The sequence below is a fragment of the Benincasa hispida genome, chromosome 7, assembly GCF_009727055.1.
Source record: "Benincasa hispida cultivar B227 chromosome 7, ASM972705v1, whole genome shotgun sequence".
NCBI lineage: Eukaryota > Viridiplantae > Streptophyta > Magnoliopsida > Cucurbitales > Cucurbitaceae > Benincasa > Benincasa hispida.
In genome coordinates, this window is record NC_052355.1 from 14,956,343 (window position 1) to 14,972,025 (window position 15,683).

General features: G+C 36.0%; 1 protein-coding gene across 3 annotated transcripts in view; it reads right to left on the minus strand.

Moving 5' to 3' along the window:
- Positions 1–113: 113 nt before the first annotated feature.
- Positions 114–15,683, minus strand: part of LOC120081442 (nicotinate-nucleotide pyrophosphorylase [carboxylating], chloroplastic) — a 33,711-nt gene continuing 18,141 nt past the window's right edge. For 2 of the 3 annotated variants that reach the window (XM_039036311.1, XM_039036309.1), the window contains exons 9-12: positions 5,491–5,667; positions 4,439–4,506; positions 3,378–3,495; positions 114–587 (exon numbers count right to left, since the gene is read on the minus strand). In XM_039036311.1, coding sequence (XP_038892239.1) covers positions 3,399–3,495; positions 4,439–4,506; positions 5,491–5,667 — 342 coding nt within the window. In that variant the 3' untranslated portion in view covers positions 114–587; positions 3,378–3,398. Of the gene's footprint in view, positions 588–3,377; positions 3,496–3,596; positions 3,766–4,438; positions 4,507–5,490; positions 5,668–15,683 lie in introns of those variants that run through there. The other variant, XM_039036310.1, reaches the window with a different exon arrangement.

The window sequence follows — 15,683 nt, forward strand, 5'->3', positions numbered from 1 at the left end:
AATCAGCATTTTGCCACATTGATAAGCTACCTATTAATATCAGTAATTTATTAAAAATGAAACAGAAAGGTACTTTTGCAAATTGTTTACAAGCATTCCTAAACCCAAAAGAAAACCTAGAAAATGGGAGTCAACATCTTATTCATATAAAAATTTAAGGGTCAAGCATCCTACACAAAAGCAAGACACTCGTGTCTCAGCCTTCTAACGTTTTGACAACAAGAAAACAAGGTGGGGGAAAAGATAGAGAGAAAGCATTAAAGGAGCATGGTCGGAAAGAATCACAAAAGAAAGAAAAAAAAAAAAAAAAAAAAATACAAAGAGGAAGTATTGATAGGGAGGGGGTGGCAAAAAGGAAACAGCTTTTTGCTGGAAATAAATAATAGATAAGATGATATAAAGTTTAAGGTTGGCTGCTACAACATCACAAGAGGGGTTTTGTAGAAAGAAAAACTATCTCTAAGGACTGAAAAGTAAAACACTCACTTTTTATTTATTTATTGTTTGGCATCAAGGAAATGAGTGATTCACGGGTAATAAAGTGAGTTTCAGCCAAAGCAAAGCCATCTCACTTGGCTGGTTGATCCCTGCAAGAGAGAGAAATATATTAAGGACTTTTTTTCTACAGCCATACACTACACGCAACCATATGATTTGGACAATTCATAAGTTCCATAAAGTAACTTCCAAGAAGCACTGAAATCCATGGAGATCAATGTTAGAAAATTATTATTTGAGACGTTGAGTTAGTTACTATAGTTAGTAGATTATAATAGTTGGTATGTTATAATAGTTTGTGCTTGTAGGAAATAGTAAATACTGTAAGAAAGAGAGAGAGGATGAGCAAGAAATAGTGTAACAAACGAGAGACAGGGGATGAGCAAGACATAGTGTAACAAATGGTATAACAAAAAAAAAAAAAAATACTAATAATAATACTATAGTTACTTGTAGGTTATAATAGTTGGAACTACCCATTATAATAATTGGAGTTCCAAATATGGAGAGGGCTCACACCACCCACTTGCAGCTAATAGCCTACTCCACCTACTTGAAGTTGAAGGCCAAAACAACCCCTTAATTTGTAATATTACATGAGTAACTACTTATATTTACAATTTCACATATCATTATATCATATATTATTTTAATTCGTGGCGTTTCTACTCTTGCGACAAACAATCAACAAAGATGGTGTATATATAAAAAAGCATACCATTATAGTACTCGAAAATTTTCATTCAGATGTGTTTGTGTGTTCTCAATTACTATTTGACAAGATGAAAGAGGTATATATTCCAGTCAACAATCTTTTCAGCTAATACACAAATTTAAAAGAAGGTTAAATAATATTTTGGTCCTTCGGGTTGGGCTTGGCCCTTGTTTGTTTATTACACACATCTATATATATATGATTGTGAAAAATACTAAAACTATTGGTAATGAAACATAAACAAAATTTCTACAAATTTAGGGACTAAAACGGAATAAGTATGAAATTTCAAGGACCAAAATAGAATTTCTAACACTTTAAAAGATTATTTCAGGCTACAACCAGAACATTTAAGATGTGTTTGGGACGAAGACTATCCTAAGACTATAATAACCACCTTTTTCTATAGTAAATACTATTTTGTATTTTCAATTAGCTACAGTCAACATTATTTCAAAACCCCCATTTGCTACCGTATTTACTATTTGCTACAATTTTTACTATTTTACATTCATCATTTTTTTTTATTCATTGCTACAGTATTTACTACTTCCTTCTCAAATTAAAATAGTTTACCCCTCAAACACATACTATTACAATCAAAATTAAAATAATCTATACCCCAAACACAAACTATTATAACCTACTCCTTGCCTCAAACGTCCCCTTAGATGATACCCAAAAAAAATTGTAAAAGAAGACATTGCTTCCACACAAAGACATCTTGGTTCAGCTTAAATGTTTGATATAACTAACACGAATTAAGAAGCTACAGATATCCAACTAGGTTAGGATCATGGAAACATCATTCTTTTTTTTGTTCGATATCAAAGAGTGAGGGTATGTTTGAAATGACTTAAAACAAGTACTTTTTAACTAAATCCATTTTTTTTTCCATAAGCAATTTTGGAAGAATTACTAATTTGAGGTGTGTTTAGGCTTCCTGAGTGATTTTAGATGGCTAAAGTGTATTTTAGAAAAATCTACAAAGTTTGGTTGCAAGTAAAAAGCATTTTAAGTATTCAAATTGATTGACAAACATTATTTGAAGAAATAATGGAGAGAAGAATATTGGAAAAAGACTACCGAAGATAATTCCAAGAAATATTTATAATCAATACTTAACCAATAAAATTTGTTATTGAAAGAAATTTTGTTGAAAGTAGTTAAAGAAAAAAGTGTTTAAACCAAAAATTATGCCAAACTTACCCTAAATGTGAATCAGGTGCGTATACTGAAAAAAATTTGTCAAACAAAAGAAAGAAAAAAAGACAATTCTTCGGACTTCTCATACCATCAAATCAATATGCGTAGATAAGTTCAGATTTCAGCAATGTAAGTACTATTTTCCTTGAAAATAGTATTTAAAAAATTTTTGGGGAAAAAAAATCAAACTTTCATCCCTAATTTTTTACTCAACTTTCAATTTTACCAAAAAAAAAAAATAAAAAGAAAAGAAAAGAAAAAACTTGAGTGCATCCCGAGCATCACCTACCTCTGTGAATCCTACCAAATTATCCAATCATAACTTATCATGTGGTAAATCTTGTCTTTTCCTTTTTTTGAAATATTTTAATATTTTGAAATAAATTTTGCCTTTTCCTATCTCTATAAATCCTACCAAATTGTCCAATCACAACTTGTCATGTGATAAATTTTGTTGGTTTCTTTTTTGAAATATTTTTAATACTTTTTAGATGTAAGTGGTGAAAAGGAATACATAAAGATGAGCGATGCCCTAGATGCACCCAAGTATTACCCTTCATCAAATTATACAAACTTAGATAAGTATTACATCTTAACTAAACTGGAAAAAGTGTTGCTATTTTTACTGATTATAAAATTGCATTAAAAATAATATTCTCATATTTTTTTTTCATTAAACTATAAAACATATGCATGATACAAAATCAATAAGGGTGGAAACAAACATAATAGCTTTTTTTTTTTTTTTTTTCAAAATTTGCAAGTTTTGAAAAAGTTGTTCGATGATTAATTAGTGCATTAATCAAACTCAAATTTGTATAAAAATTGAATAGTCAGCAGAAGTTGCAACATTTAACCAAGTCTAATTCGATGAAATTTTTATTTTTTCAAAAAAAAATAAAAAAATAAAAAAAAAATAAGAGACGGTTCTAAAAAGATTGAGTGGATAAATATTTACCAAATCCGTGGGGATTCAGAATCAGGCTCGTTTTGTACGTCTTCCAACTTGAAGGGCCAACTCTGTGTCTATCTTCAGAGAGATATCAAGTGCTTTCACAGAATGTGTCAGCGCACCACTGCAAAGACCATTATGTATATATAAAGTCATAAAAGATTATTGGAAAATATAACAAAAAGACTCCCCCTAGTTTCTATAGCATGATCCCCATTTTCACTAGGCTTTGCTAAAAAAATGTTCTTTCCTTGCAATAAAGAAAGAGATAATAGCACAAACATACCATCCTGTGATGAGAATATGAGATGAGATGGAATCATATGAACATAAGGCAATCAGTAAAACAAAAAGGTTCTCTTCTTACTTGTGTGGCAGGTTTTCAAAGTTTTCCCTGTTCAAACCAAATTCCCACTGTTTTAGAACTATTTTTTTGCTTCATCTTTTTCTAAATAGAAATGAAAGTTACTTAAAATGTTTAAATTTTCCTTGACAGTATATTTTAACTCAAGACATTGTTTCTCTGTTTGAATGGCATTCCAGCAGTTTAGTGTTTCCCAGACTACTTTTGCTCTGTGTTACATGGAGCAGAACTGGCAGAGACCAACATTCTTCATCACTAGACTCGATACTCGGATAACAAAATTAACAATGTCTATGATTTGATCTCGAACCAATTGGTAACAGTATCTATGTCACATTCATGTCTCCATCAAATATAAGATGCACTGTTTTGTTTTAAGCTGGTTGGAGCCGAAATTACTGAAAACAGCATCATAGAGTGTTTGCACTATAAACATGGATTTGGAACTTCAATGATGTGTGGATATTATGGTACCTTAGGGAGAAGGTGAAGGTGAGTTCAAGAATTCCACTACTAGACCAACAGTAAAATGTTATGAAGTGAAATGCAAGATACAAGCCAACACTAAATGCTATGAGGGAGGATATTGTGAAGGAGATACGGCTTCAATATACGGAATACATCGCAATGAAGAAATATTTCCCCATATAAGGTCATTAATGTGTCAAAAAATATAGCTGGCATAATATAGTAACCCCTATACCTGGATATGTAAGTAACCCCAGTTTGTCCAATTTTCTGTATAGTTTCCAGAGTAACGTTTCCTGAAGCCTGCCACCAGAAAATAGGCGAATCAAAATCTGATATCATTTTTTTTCCAAAATGGATAGAAGTAATTATATATATATATATATATATATATATATAACTACAGAGCATTTACAGGATAGGGCATCCTCCTAGATGCAAATTCAAGCTAAAAACGAGTAAAGAAGATGTCAAAATCCAAAATTTAATTAAGAATCTACCTGCCTTTGTACCCCCCAAACTGTTGAATCTATCACCACTTCTCTGACAAACCCCATTAGCTAATGCCTAAAATAATTCTAATATCTCAATAGTATTTCTAATTTTACTTTGTTCCTCGAACACATTTTGTCATCAAGGTGTGGTTGATTAAACATTGACAGTTTTCAATATTTTAAGATTAAAATATAATTTTAAACCAAATTTGTATTATGTCCATAAGAATATGTGTTTAAGAAGAATAATCCAATATTTTTGTCAATCATTTTTTAAATAATGTTCATGCAAAATTATAAACCAGACACTCTAGTATAAGGTGGGTTAAGTGTAGGCATATCACATTATCAAATATCTATCAAACTTAAATGCTACGTGAACCAAAACTAAAACGCTTCAAAAGGGCAAAACCTAATACACAACTATTTATCACCTTCACCTGTGAGTAAACAAAATCCATTAATAACTCAATGTATTAGTCAGCCTAAGATAAAAAAAAAATATCCTTACTTATAGGCATCCATGTGAGCGAAATATACTATCTATATGCAAAACTAAAGGCCATCAGTAGACTTTAAATTCCCGACACCTAAAGTCCAATGAAAGTCCTTTTTCTTCCCCAAGCAAAGTAATATTACTAGAAAACTTCTTAAACAATTTTACTACTTATATTACAAAGAAATAATCTAAATCAAACATTGGATTAACCATGCCTTATCTACTTTCTGATAAAAGCAATCAGCTCAATCATCCAAATTTTATACAGTAAGCTATGCTGATATTAAACATTACCTCAGTCTCAAATCTCCCATTGATGATGTCTACAGCCTCCTTAAGCATGGACACATCAACATCGCCACTTGGGAGTGGAACTACCATATTATCCAACATCATCCTAGTTAAGGATGTCTTGTTTTGAGTTGCATAGTGTAGTACCTCATGAACTTCCTCAAGAGTCCTGGTCTCAACCTAAAAATCGATAAAACATAATTAAAAAAAAAAAGTTCCATCCAAAGGTATTCAATATAGAAACAAAAATTAACATGTTGAGCCATATCAAGAAGAGAATCTTAATTCTTAAACATTTAAGAAATAATAAATCTAGAACATTTGGGTTCAACCAAGTTGTAATATATGACAATTTAATTTCACTTGGAACAAAATCGGAGTTACAAGTGCATATACATACATGAGTGTGCACACATTTTTTTTATATCCACAAGAGTTCAGTTTACAAACACCTCGACTTATCTTAAGGAACCATTATTTAACCCTATAATGTTTAATTACTAGGAAACTCATAGGGGGCATTTGGTGAGCACCATCTAGAATCTTAAACTTGAAAATGTTAAGCCAAGGGGATTAGACCGGGAGGTTTAGGTAGCCTGGATTTAAGAAAACTGTGTTTGGAGTGCAAGTTTTAGAAATTTGAGTTTAAGAAACCTGTGTTTGGAGTGCAGGCTTAAGTAGCCTGAGAATAAAGTACATATTTATAAATATTTAGTTTGTGAAATATTTTCTTGTATTTAATCACCAGTTAGATTTTAGATTAGTTTAAATTTATCATCTTAATTATTTTAATATAGTTAAGTTTAAAATAAACTAAAAAAATTAGAAGAATATTTTTTAAAAAAAAAATTTGAAATAGAGATTTTGACTAAAATTATAATTTTATTTAATCTATTGTTTTAATAATTTGATATTTTAATCTTACTAGATTTTGAAATAAAATTTCAAACTTTTGTCATTTTAACTAATTTGAAAATGATCAATTTTTTTACCATAACACGTTGACTTAAAATTGAAATAAACTAGTATTTTAATATTAAATCCAATGATTGAAAAAACTATATTTTTTTTTTTCTTATCAAATTACATTTGAGGAACAAAAAATCATAAATTTTAAGTTTTAGTTTTTATTTGGTCACTAAGTTGTTTTAAACATTTTAAATCTTCACGTTTAGAAAATGATTCAAGTCTTCGAGCTAGTTAAATTGACTAACAAAAACAATTAAAATGTTATTAAATTAAATTAGAGCTTTCAAACATATATAATTTTACACATATAACCTAAATAAATATAATTATACAATTGCAGTCTATTGGCATGTTTAGAATGACTTAGAAAAAAAATATCTTTCAAAAATTCATTTTTAAGTAAACACTTTTGATAAAAACTCATTAAAATAAGAAAACATATATGTATTGCAATTCTTTCTTAAAAGTGTTTTTATATACAAATTTGTCTAATTTGTTATATACTAAGAGTATTTTTATTAATGTTTTTCGAGGTTGGTTGGTGGCGGTCACTGGAGGTGGCCAACAGAGTTGGTGGTCGAAATTTTGCCATTGTGGGGGGAAGGGGGGTTGCCAGAGGTTGATCAATAGTGGTCGGAATTGGCCAATGGCGACTGGAGGTTGGCCGACGACGGTCATTGAGGTGGTGGCCGGAGTTGGCGGCCAGAGTTGGTCGATGACGGTCATAGGAGGTGGTGACCGAAGTTGGCCGATGACCTGTCTCTTATACACATCTAGATGTGTATAAGAGACAGGTCATATATAGTTAAGATCGAAGTTGGCCGATGACGATCGCCGGAAGTGGCGGCCGGAGTTGGTCGGCGACGGTTGCCAGAGGTGGCGTGGTGCCGAAGTTGGCTGCCGACGGTCGCCGGAGTTGGCTGGCGGCGATCGTTGGAGGGAGGTAGCCGGAGTTGGCCATGGTGGTCACCGAAGGTGGTATCCAAAGGTTGGTTGACGTACTTCCTAGATTAAATTAGGAAAAAAAGGGAAAAAAAACAGGGGTAACCCATAGGTTTGAATAGTAAACACTATTCAAACCCATGGAAAAAGGATGTAGGAAGCCAAGGCTTCCTATATCCATGCCCTAAACAAAGGTTGGACTTAGGATGCCTAACTCATCCAATCCAAACCCTTGAAACAAACTGCCCCATAGGATTTTAATATCCTGGACACCATGTTTTAACTTTTAAGCCTATGTTAAAGAGATATAAGCATACCGATGAGTATAAAACCACACAAGATAAACAAACATTAGGTTTCCACAAATGTAATGTATTTGTTAGGTTGTAGAACCAAATTAATTGCATAGAATCCTAAATTTTTCATTGAGCACCATGGTGAAAGGTCTTGGGATTTGTGATGCGCATATAAGAAATGAGTTTTAAGCAAAAATTCAAGTCAGTACAAGAGCACCCACCGCAATGTGTTGGCACCTGCAATCGTAGAAGCAAACACCAAAATATACAGGCAGGCTTCCCTTTCCTAGGAAGGTACATATATGTATTTTTTGGATAAAGCAACCACTAAATTTAAAAAATAAAAAAAAATGAAAGAATACCAAGACAAAAAAAAAAAAAAAAAAAAAAAAACCCAAAAAGGGAACATGGCTAAAGAAAAGGGGTCCAATCAAACAAAATAGTGCCTAAAGAATACTTATAAAAAAACTTCAAAGCAGAAGCCAATGAGAAACTAACCTAATAAGGGCCCAAATATCACTAGGCTCCTTTTCCAACCCTCTAAACACTATTGTTCCTTTCTCCCTAAAGATTTCACATGATAGCACACACCCTTGTCAACCACAAGAAATGGCCTTTCTCATGGAAACGCAGATGGAGGAGGAACTCTCCAATCATAACACTAATGTCCATTTGACGGGCAAACATCAAACCAAACATTTGGACGAACAAATTTCAGATAGAGTGTGCAAACTCGCATCTCCAAAGGATGTGATCTAGGCCTTCCTCCGCCTTTTGATAGAGAATACAACAAAAAAGACCCACTAATAGTAATGACGACAACCTCCTCGAGAGTCTATCCAGAGTGTTCACACGTCGATATAGAACTTTCTAAATAAAGAATCTCAATCCCCAAAAGGACTGAAAAGACAGATTTACTAGACGGATAAGGATCCAACAAACAAAAAAGGAAATTAGGAAAATCCTCCCACAGGATTGGGATTCCAGACACACAAATTCTTTCTCCCATGCCTAAAGTTAAACTCCCCCAAACGACAACAGAGAGAGATGACATATATCACTTCTTGATTAGTCAAAGTGTGACAAAACCCGAAGGAAAAGGAAAGAATAATTTATTCTTTATTCATATTTTTGTACAGGCGCAAGACAAACAATGGGAAAATAGAGGGGTATTTTGAGTAGATTGGAAGAGATCATTAAAGGGGTGTTTGGCATCGGGAGTTGGAGTTATGAACTCCATACCTTTTTTGATTCAAGGAGTTTGTAGACCATACGACTAAAAAACATGAGTTTTATGCTTTATTAACTCCTTACACCAACCAAAAGAAAGATAAAGTCCAATGCATTTTATATAGAACTTCAGGAAATCATTTGATAACACTTCTGTGGACCCACAACTTCACAACTCCCTAGACTTTAGAACTTCCTAGAGTTCACAATGCCACTTCTTGCCTCAAATGTCCCCTAAAGGATTCTTGAGGTGGAGCATAATTGTGAGAGATTGTTTGAAGTTCTACGTTGTTTTTCTGTTGTCTACATCTTAACAATGGATTCTGCAGACTGCAAATTCTGCAAAAGATAGATAAAGGAGCAATAAAAGTTACGATAAACTTATATAAAGTCTAATTCTATTATTTTCTCTGCTGATTTTTGTTAAAAATAAAGAATAGGGAAGAGAAAAACAAGATTACGTAGAAACCCTAGTACAGGGAGAAAAACCACGATATAAAGACTTTTTCTTATTCTTTTAAATCTGATACACTGAATACACAGGACACACTGTATAAATAGACAGTAGACAACCCTAGGGGTCTACACAATTACATAAACGCCCCTAGGTTAATAACCCTATTTTTAACACTCCCCCTCAAGTTGGAGCATAAATATCGACAAGGCCCAACTTGCTTACACAATAATCAAAACTTTGTCTCAGTAACCCTTTTGTAAGTATATCAGCAACTTGTTGATTTGAAGGAATATAAGGGATGCATATGTTTCCACAATCCAACCTCTCCTTAATGTAGTGTTTGTCTACCTCTACATGTTTAGTTCTGTCGTGTTGAACTAGGTTGTTTGCAATACTGATGGCAACTTTATTATCACAAAACAATTTCATCGGAAGCTCATTATCTTGCTTGAGATCTGATAAAACTTTCTTCAACCAGGTTTCTTCACAAATCCCTAAACTCATGGCCCGATACTCAACCTCAGCACTACTTCTAGCAACAACTTCTTGTTTCTTACTTCTCCAGGTGACTAGATTTCCCCAGACAAACGTACAATACCCAGACGTCGATTTTCTATCAATAACAGACTCTACCCAGTCAAAATCAGTGTAGGCTTCAACAGATCGTTTATTGGTTTTCCTGAACATTAAGCCTTTACCAGGAGTTCCTTTTAGATACCGAAGAATACGTTCAACTGCTGTCATATGATCTTCACAAGGAGCTTGCATAAACTGACTCACAGCACTTACTGCATAAGAAATATCAGGTCTTGTGTGAGACAAGTATATCAACTTCCCGACTAACCGCTGATACCTTTCTTTATTAACAGGAATTCTATCATTCTTATCACCGAGTTTCACATTATATTCTACTGGTGTGTCAACAGGTTTATACCCAGTCATACCTGTTTCTTTTAGCAAGTCCAGAGTATATTTTCGTTGAGAAACTAATATACTTTCTTTTGAGCGAGTCACTTCCATTCCCAGAAAGTATCATAGCTTCCCGAGGTCTTTAATTTAAACTCTCTAGCCATCTCTGTTTTGAGCCTCATGATCTCTACATCATCATCCCCAGATAAAACAATGTCATCAACGTAGACAATAAGAACAACTATCTTCCCTGATATTGATCTTTTTATAAAAAGAGTGTGATCAGAATGCCCCTGAACATACCTCTGTACTTTCACAAAAGTTGTGAACCTGTCAAACCAGGCCCTTGGAGACTGTTTTAATCCATATAGTGACTTCTTCAATCTACACACCTTGTTTTTTAATTGACTCTCGAACCCAGGAGGGGGACTCATATAGACTTCCTCCTCAAGTTCCCCATTCAAAAAAGCATTTTAACATCAAGTTGGTGTAGAGGCCAATCTTTATTCACAGCGACTGATCAGAGCACTCGGATAGTGTTAAATTTAGCCACAGGTGAAAAAGTTTCAGAATAATCTGATTGAATCGATCATCAGAAGAAGAATTAGGCCAAAAATTAGGATACATTCTGGGAAAATAAAACTTCCTGAGCCTTGAGCATTGTCCAAGGACGTGCTGTAGGAGTAACCCATTACCTTCTGGGTGGAATTGCCACAACATGGGCGTTCTTCTTAGCAAGAATTATTGCAGTCGGATAATGGCTAGGAGGATCGTTAATTTCTTCATGCTCGTTCCAAGTTCGAAGTACCATTTGTACAAATAAGAACCCTCTTGCAACAAGTCTAGCCTTGTACCGGTCAATCGTCCCATCTGACTTGTACTTTATAGTAAACACCCATTTACATCCAACTGTCTTGTGCCTTTCAGGCAAAGCCACTGGTTCCCAGGTTCTATTCTTTTCTAGAGCTCTTATTTCTTCCATAACAGCAAACCGCCATTCTGGTTTTTTTCATTGCAACACTTATGTCATCTGGAACCACCTCAGTGTCCAAACTAGTAGTGAATGCTTTGAACTCGGATGCCAGATTACTATACGTCATGTAACTATGCATAGGGTATTTAGTACATGAATGAGTACCTTTCCTCAGAGCTATAGGAAGATCAAGCGATGCATCACGTTCTTTCACCTCTCCAGGCTCCTCACCATGATCGACTATCTGTGTATCAGAAACTTTAGTAGTATCTTCCACATCATCATTGGCAAGAATCATTTCATTCTCTGCAGTTTTAATCATTTCATCCTCTACAGTTTCCCCTTCTGTTACTCTTTTAGTATTACTGCTTCCTTCTCCCTTGTCTTGCTTGCCTTCATCAGTCTCCATACATATATCAACATCATTAATTTAAGGAATATACATACCTGGACCTGATGGCGGGTCTGACTCTTGCACTGGAGCCGGAAGTTCTGGTTCAACAAGTGACACTACTTCCTTTCTGAGATTCTTTTAGTAGTAAGGTTTCCAAGGAACTTGATTGGTAGGAAGGACCAGACTATCATGCTCAGGACTAGGGTTAGACAAGGTTTGAATGGACGCTGACTCTAAAGGAATAGCATAAGATGACCAGTTAGTCTCTTCATTTATGTTCTCCCCTTGAAGATGACTAACAGAAAAAAACGATTGATCCTCGAGAAAGGTGACATCCATGGAGACATAGTATTTACGAGACGACGGGTGATAGCATTTGTATCCACGTTGATGGAATGGATATCCAACAAAGACACACTTCTGAGCACGAGGAGTAAATTTCGTGCAGTTTGGACCATGGGAGTGAACAAAAGCAACACAACCAAAAACCCGAAAGAAACATCAGAGATCAATCGAGTAGTTGGAAAGGACTCTTTAAACAATTCTAAAGGAGTATGAAGATTAAGAATACGATAGGGCATCCGATTAATGAGGTAGGCAGTAGTGAGAACTGCATCTCCCCAAAGGTATGACGGAAGAGTAGCAAATAACATAAGAGACTGGGCTACTTCAACCAGATGCCGATTTTTACACTCAGCTACTCCATTTTGTTGCGGAGTATAAGCACACGAGCTCTGGTGGACAATACCCTTAGAAACAAGGAAATCCCTGAAGGAGGCATTAAAAAATTCTCGCCCATTATCACTTCGTAAAATCCCAATCTTTGTTTTAAACTAAGTTTTGACAGTTGTATAAAACTGTTGGAAAACAGATGATACTTCAGATTTGTCAGTAAGAAGAAAAATCCAGGTAAGGCGGGTGTGATCATCTATAAATGTGACAAACCACCGTTTTCCAGTGGAAGTAGTAATCGGTGAGAGACCCCATACATCACTATAAACAAGAGAAAACGGACTCGAGGGTTTGTAAGGCTGAGAACGGAAAGAAACATGATGTTGCTTGGCACGAATACATACGTCACAATTAAAAGAAGAAGTATTAACATTGCGAAATAAATGTGGAAATAAATATTTCACATATTGAAAATTCGGATGTCCTAAACGGAAATGCCATAACATAACATCATGTTCAGAAACAAAGAAATTTAAAGATATAAACCCAGTTTGATGATCATTCCTAGAGGAAGCTTCGTCAGAAAGGAAGTATAGTCCCCTATCGTGTCGGGCAGTGACAATCGTCATCTCCGATTTCAGATCCTAAAACAAAACGGAATCTGGTGAGAAAATCGCCTTACACTTCAAATCTCTTGTTATTTTACTGACAGATAACAAATTATACGATATTTTAGGCACATGTAAGGTATCACGCAGAATTAAACCATTAAATGGAGAGATATTGCCTTTTCCCGCAATATGGGCAAAAGACCCGTCTGCAATACGAATACGCTCATTACCAGCACTTGGGTTATATGACATAAATAACTCTGAGGAACTCGTAAGATGATCGGTGGCCCCTGAATCCACAATCCATGGTTTTTTCCCATTTATACTAATCAGGCCAAAAGAAGGGAAATTACCTGACTGTGCAATCGCACTCAACCCAACTGTACTCAAGTTGTGCTTACTGTCACCGGAAGATTGCTTCTGAGTCTGTTCATCTACTGAGTCACTTACCAGAGCACAACTAGTATTAGATTTGTCATGAGACTATCGTCGCCTGCTGTTTGGGGGCTTCTCGTGCAATTTCCAACACTAGTCCTTTGTATGCCAAAGCTTCTTACAATGTTCACAAACAGGTGGGGGGCTTTTTATCACCATCAGCACTGGACGACTTGGCGACGAAGGCAGCTGCGTCAGTAGTAGGAATGGGATTATTCATGGCACACGACCGATCCTCTTCCAGCCGTATTTCAGAGCAGACTTCTCTAAGTGAAGGAGTCGGCCGCTGGCCCAATATCCTACTACGGATACCATCAAATTTAGGGTTCAATCTAGCCAAGAACACGTAAACACGATCTGTCTCCTCAATCTTCAAGTATTGGGCCCCATCCTGTGGACAGTTCCAGACAATCTCTCTACACAAGTCCGTCTCTTGCCACAATATTAATAGTTTGTTAAAATAAGAAGTAATATCCATGGACCCTTGTTTGCATTCATGGACCTGTTTGTGGAGCGTATATAGCCGAGAGGCATTCTGTCTTTTAGAGTATAGATCTTACGCTGCCTCCCAGATATCCTTGGCGGTTGCAGCATATAGCAGTGGTCTTCCTATCTGGGGTTCCATACTATTCACCAAAACAGAACGTAACGAGTCTTCTCCTTTCCAAATTCGTTCTTGTAGATCACCTGGGGCCGACTTTGGAATTTCCCCTGTCAAGTAGCCAAACTTGTGACGCCCTTCCAAGGCCATTCAGATTGATTGGGACCAGGAGAAATAATTCTGGCTATTTAATTTTTCCCCTACAATAAATCCTGCAGAATTACCCATCGAACCAGATAAGTAGGAAACATTAGGCAAAATAGGTAACGAGTTTACCGGATTTTCTGAATAAACTGGTTGGGCATTTGCATCGAACATTGTATCCAAATCAAAAATCTGTTGTTATAGGTAAGCCAACCGTTATCTCACATCGTCTAGGTAATGGGTTGAACTACAAGCGGCTGGGAACGGTGCTGTCACTGTTGACTGGAAGGAGGTTGCCGGTCGGCTGGGCTGTTCAAGATAGCCAGCTCATTCTCCGCCCGACGTCATTCCTTGCAGAAGCGAAGGCCTTGTCGTGGAAGGGTTGGCCGGCGCAAAACCCACTGGATTGGGGCGGAAGTCGAAGGGTCGGGTCTGTCCATCGCGGATCTACCCTTGTTCAACCCGAAATGACCTGGTTTGCTCCAGATCAGTACCAATTCTGCTCAGATTAGACCGATGAGCCTGTTCTTCGCAGCCAAAGTCGCCGACTCTGCCCAGATCGTGGTCGACTCTACCCAGGTCGTAGTTCGTCGGTTCTTCGCGGCTAGCTCCGATCGCGCCGGACGATCCATCTGCTGGTCGATTCTTCCCAGATCATTGTTCGTCTGCTCTTCACGGCCAGCTCCGATCGCGACCGAACGATCCATCTGTCGTTCGCGGGTTCGGCTCGTTTCTATGTGGAGAAGCCCGATTGGCGCAGTCTGATGCGGTGGCTCCCACTGACGGCGACTCTTCGATGACTGAAACTGGACGGCAGAAAGTAACTCAAGTAAGGCTGCCTGAAAACACTCCTTTACAGCTGCTCGGATAGCCGTTTTCATGTCAAAACTCGAAGACCCATCAGTAGAAGAAGATTGGGGTTGATTCTCTTCTATAACGGCCAGGGTTTCGTCACCTTATACCATGTTAAAAATAAAAAATAGGGAAGAGAAGAACAACAAGATTACGTAGAAACCCTAGTACATGGAGAAAAACCACGATATGAAGACTTTTTCTTATTTTTTTAAATCTGATACACTGAATACACAGGGACACACTGTACAAATAGACAGTAGACAACCCTAGGGGTCTACACAATTACATAAACGCCCCTAGGTTAATAACCCTATTTTCAACAATTTTATTTATTTATTTGTTTGTTTTTGCAATTGATTAATTTATTGCTCTTGATCAAGAAAGGTAGGATCACCACTGCTTCCAATGCCAGAGCATTAGTTTAAGCAAACTGTTGAGAGAAAAGCGATGTCTAAAAAAGTTTCACGGGATTTGTTTTGCATTATAAAGCTTTGCTAAGTTTCATGAAAGCTTATATCTGTCATCAGCCAAAAGGAAAAGAAACCATGAGACAACAAGGAAAAAAACTAAATCTACTATATACATTTTTGAGATGTATGTTACTGCCTTGTTAACTTCTGTATCTTCTAAATGGAAATCTTGGTAAATTTTATTTCTAATGTAAAAAAATGGAACTCCATGAAGGCCACTATACTTGACTCTTTAAAG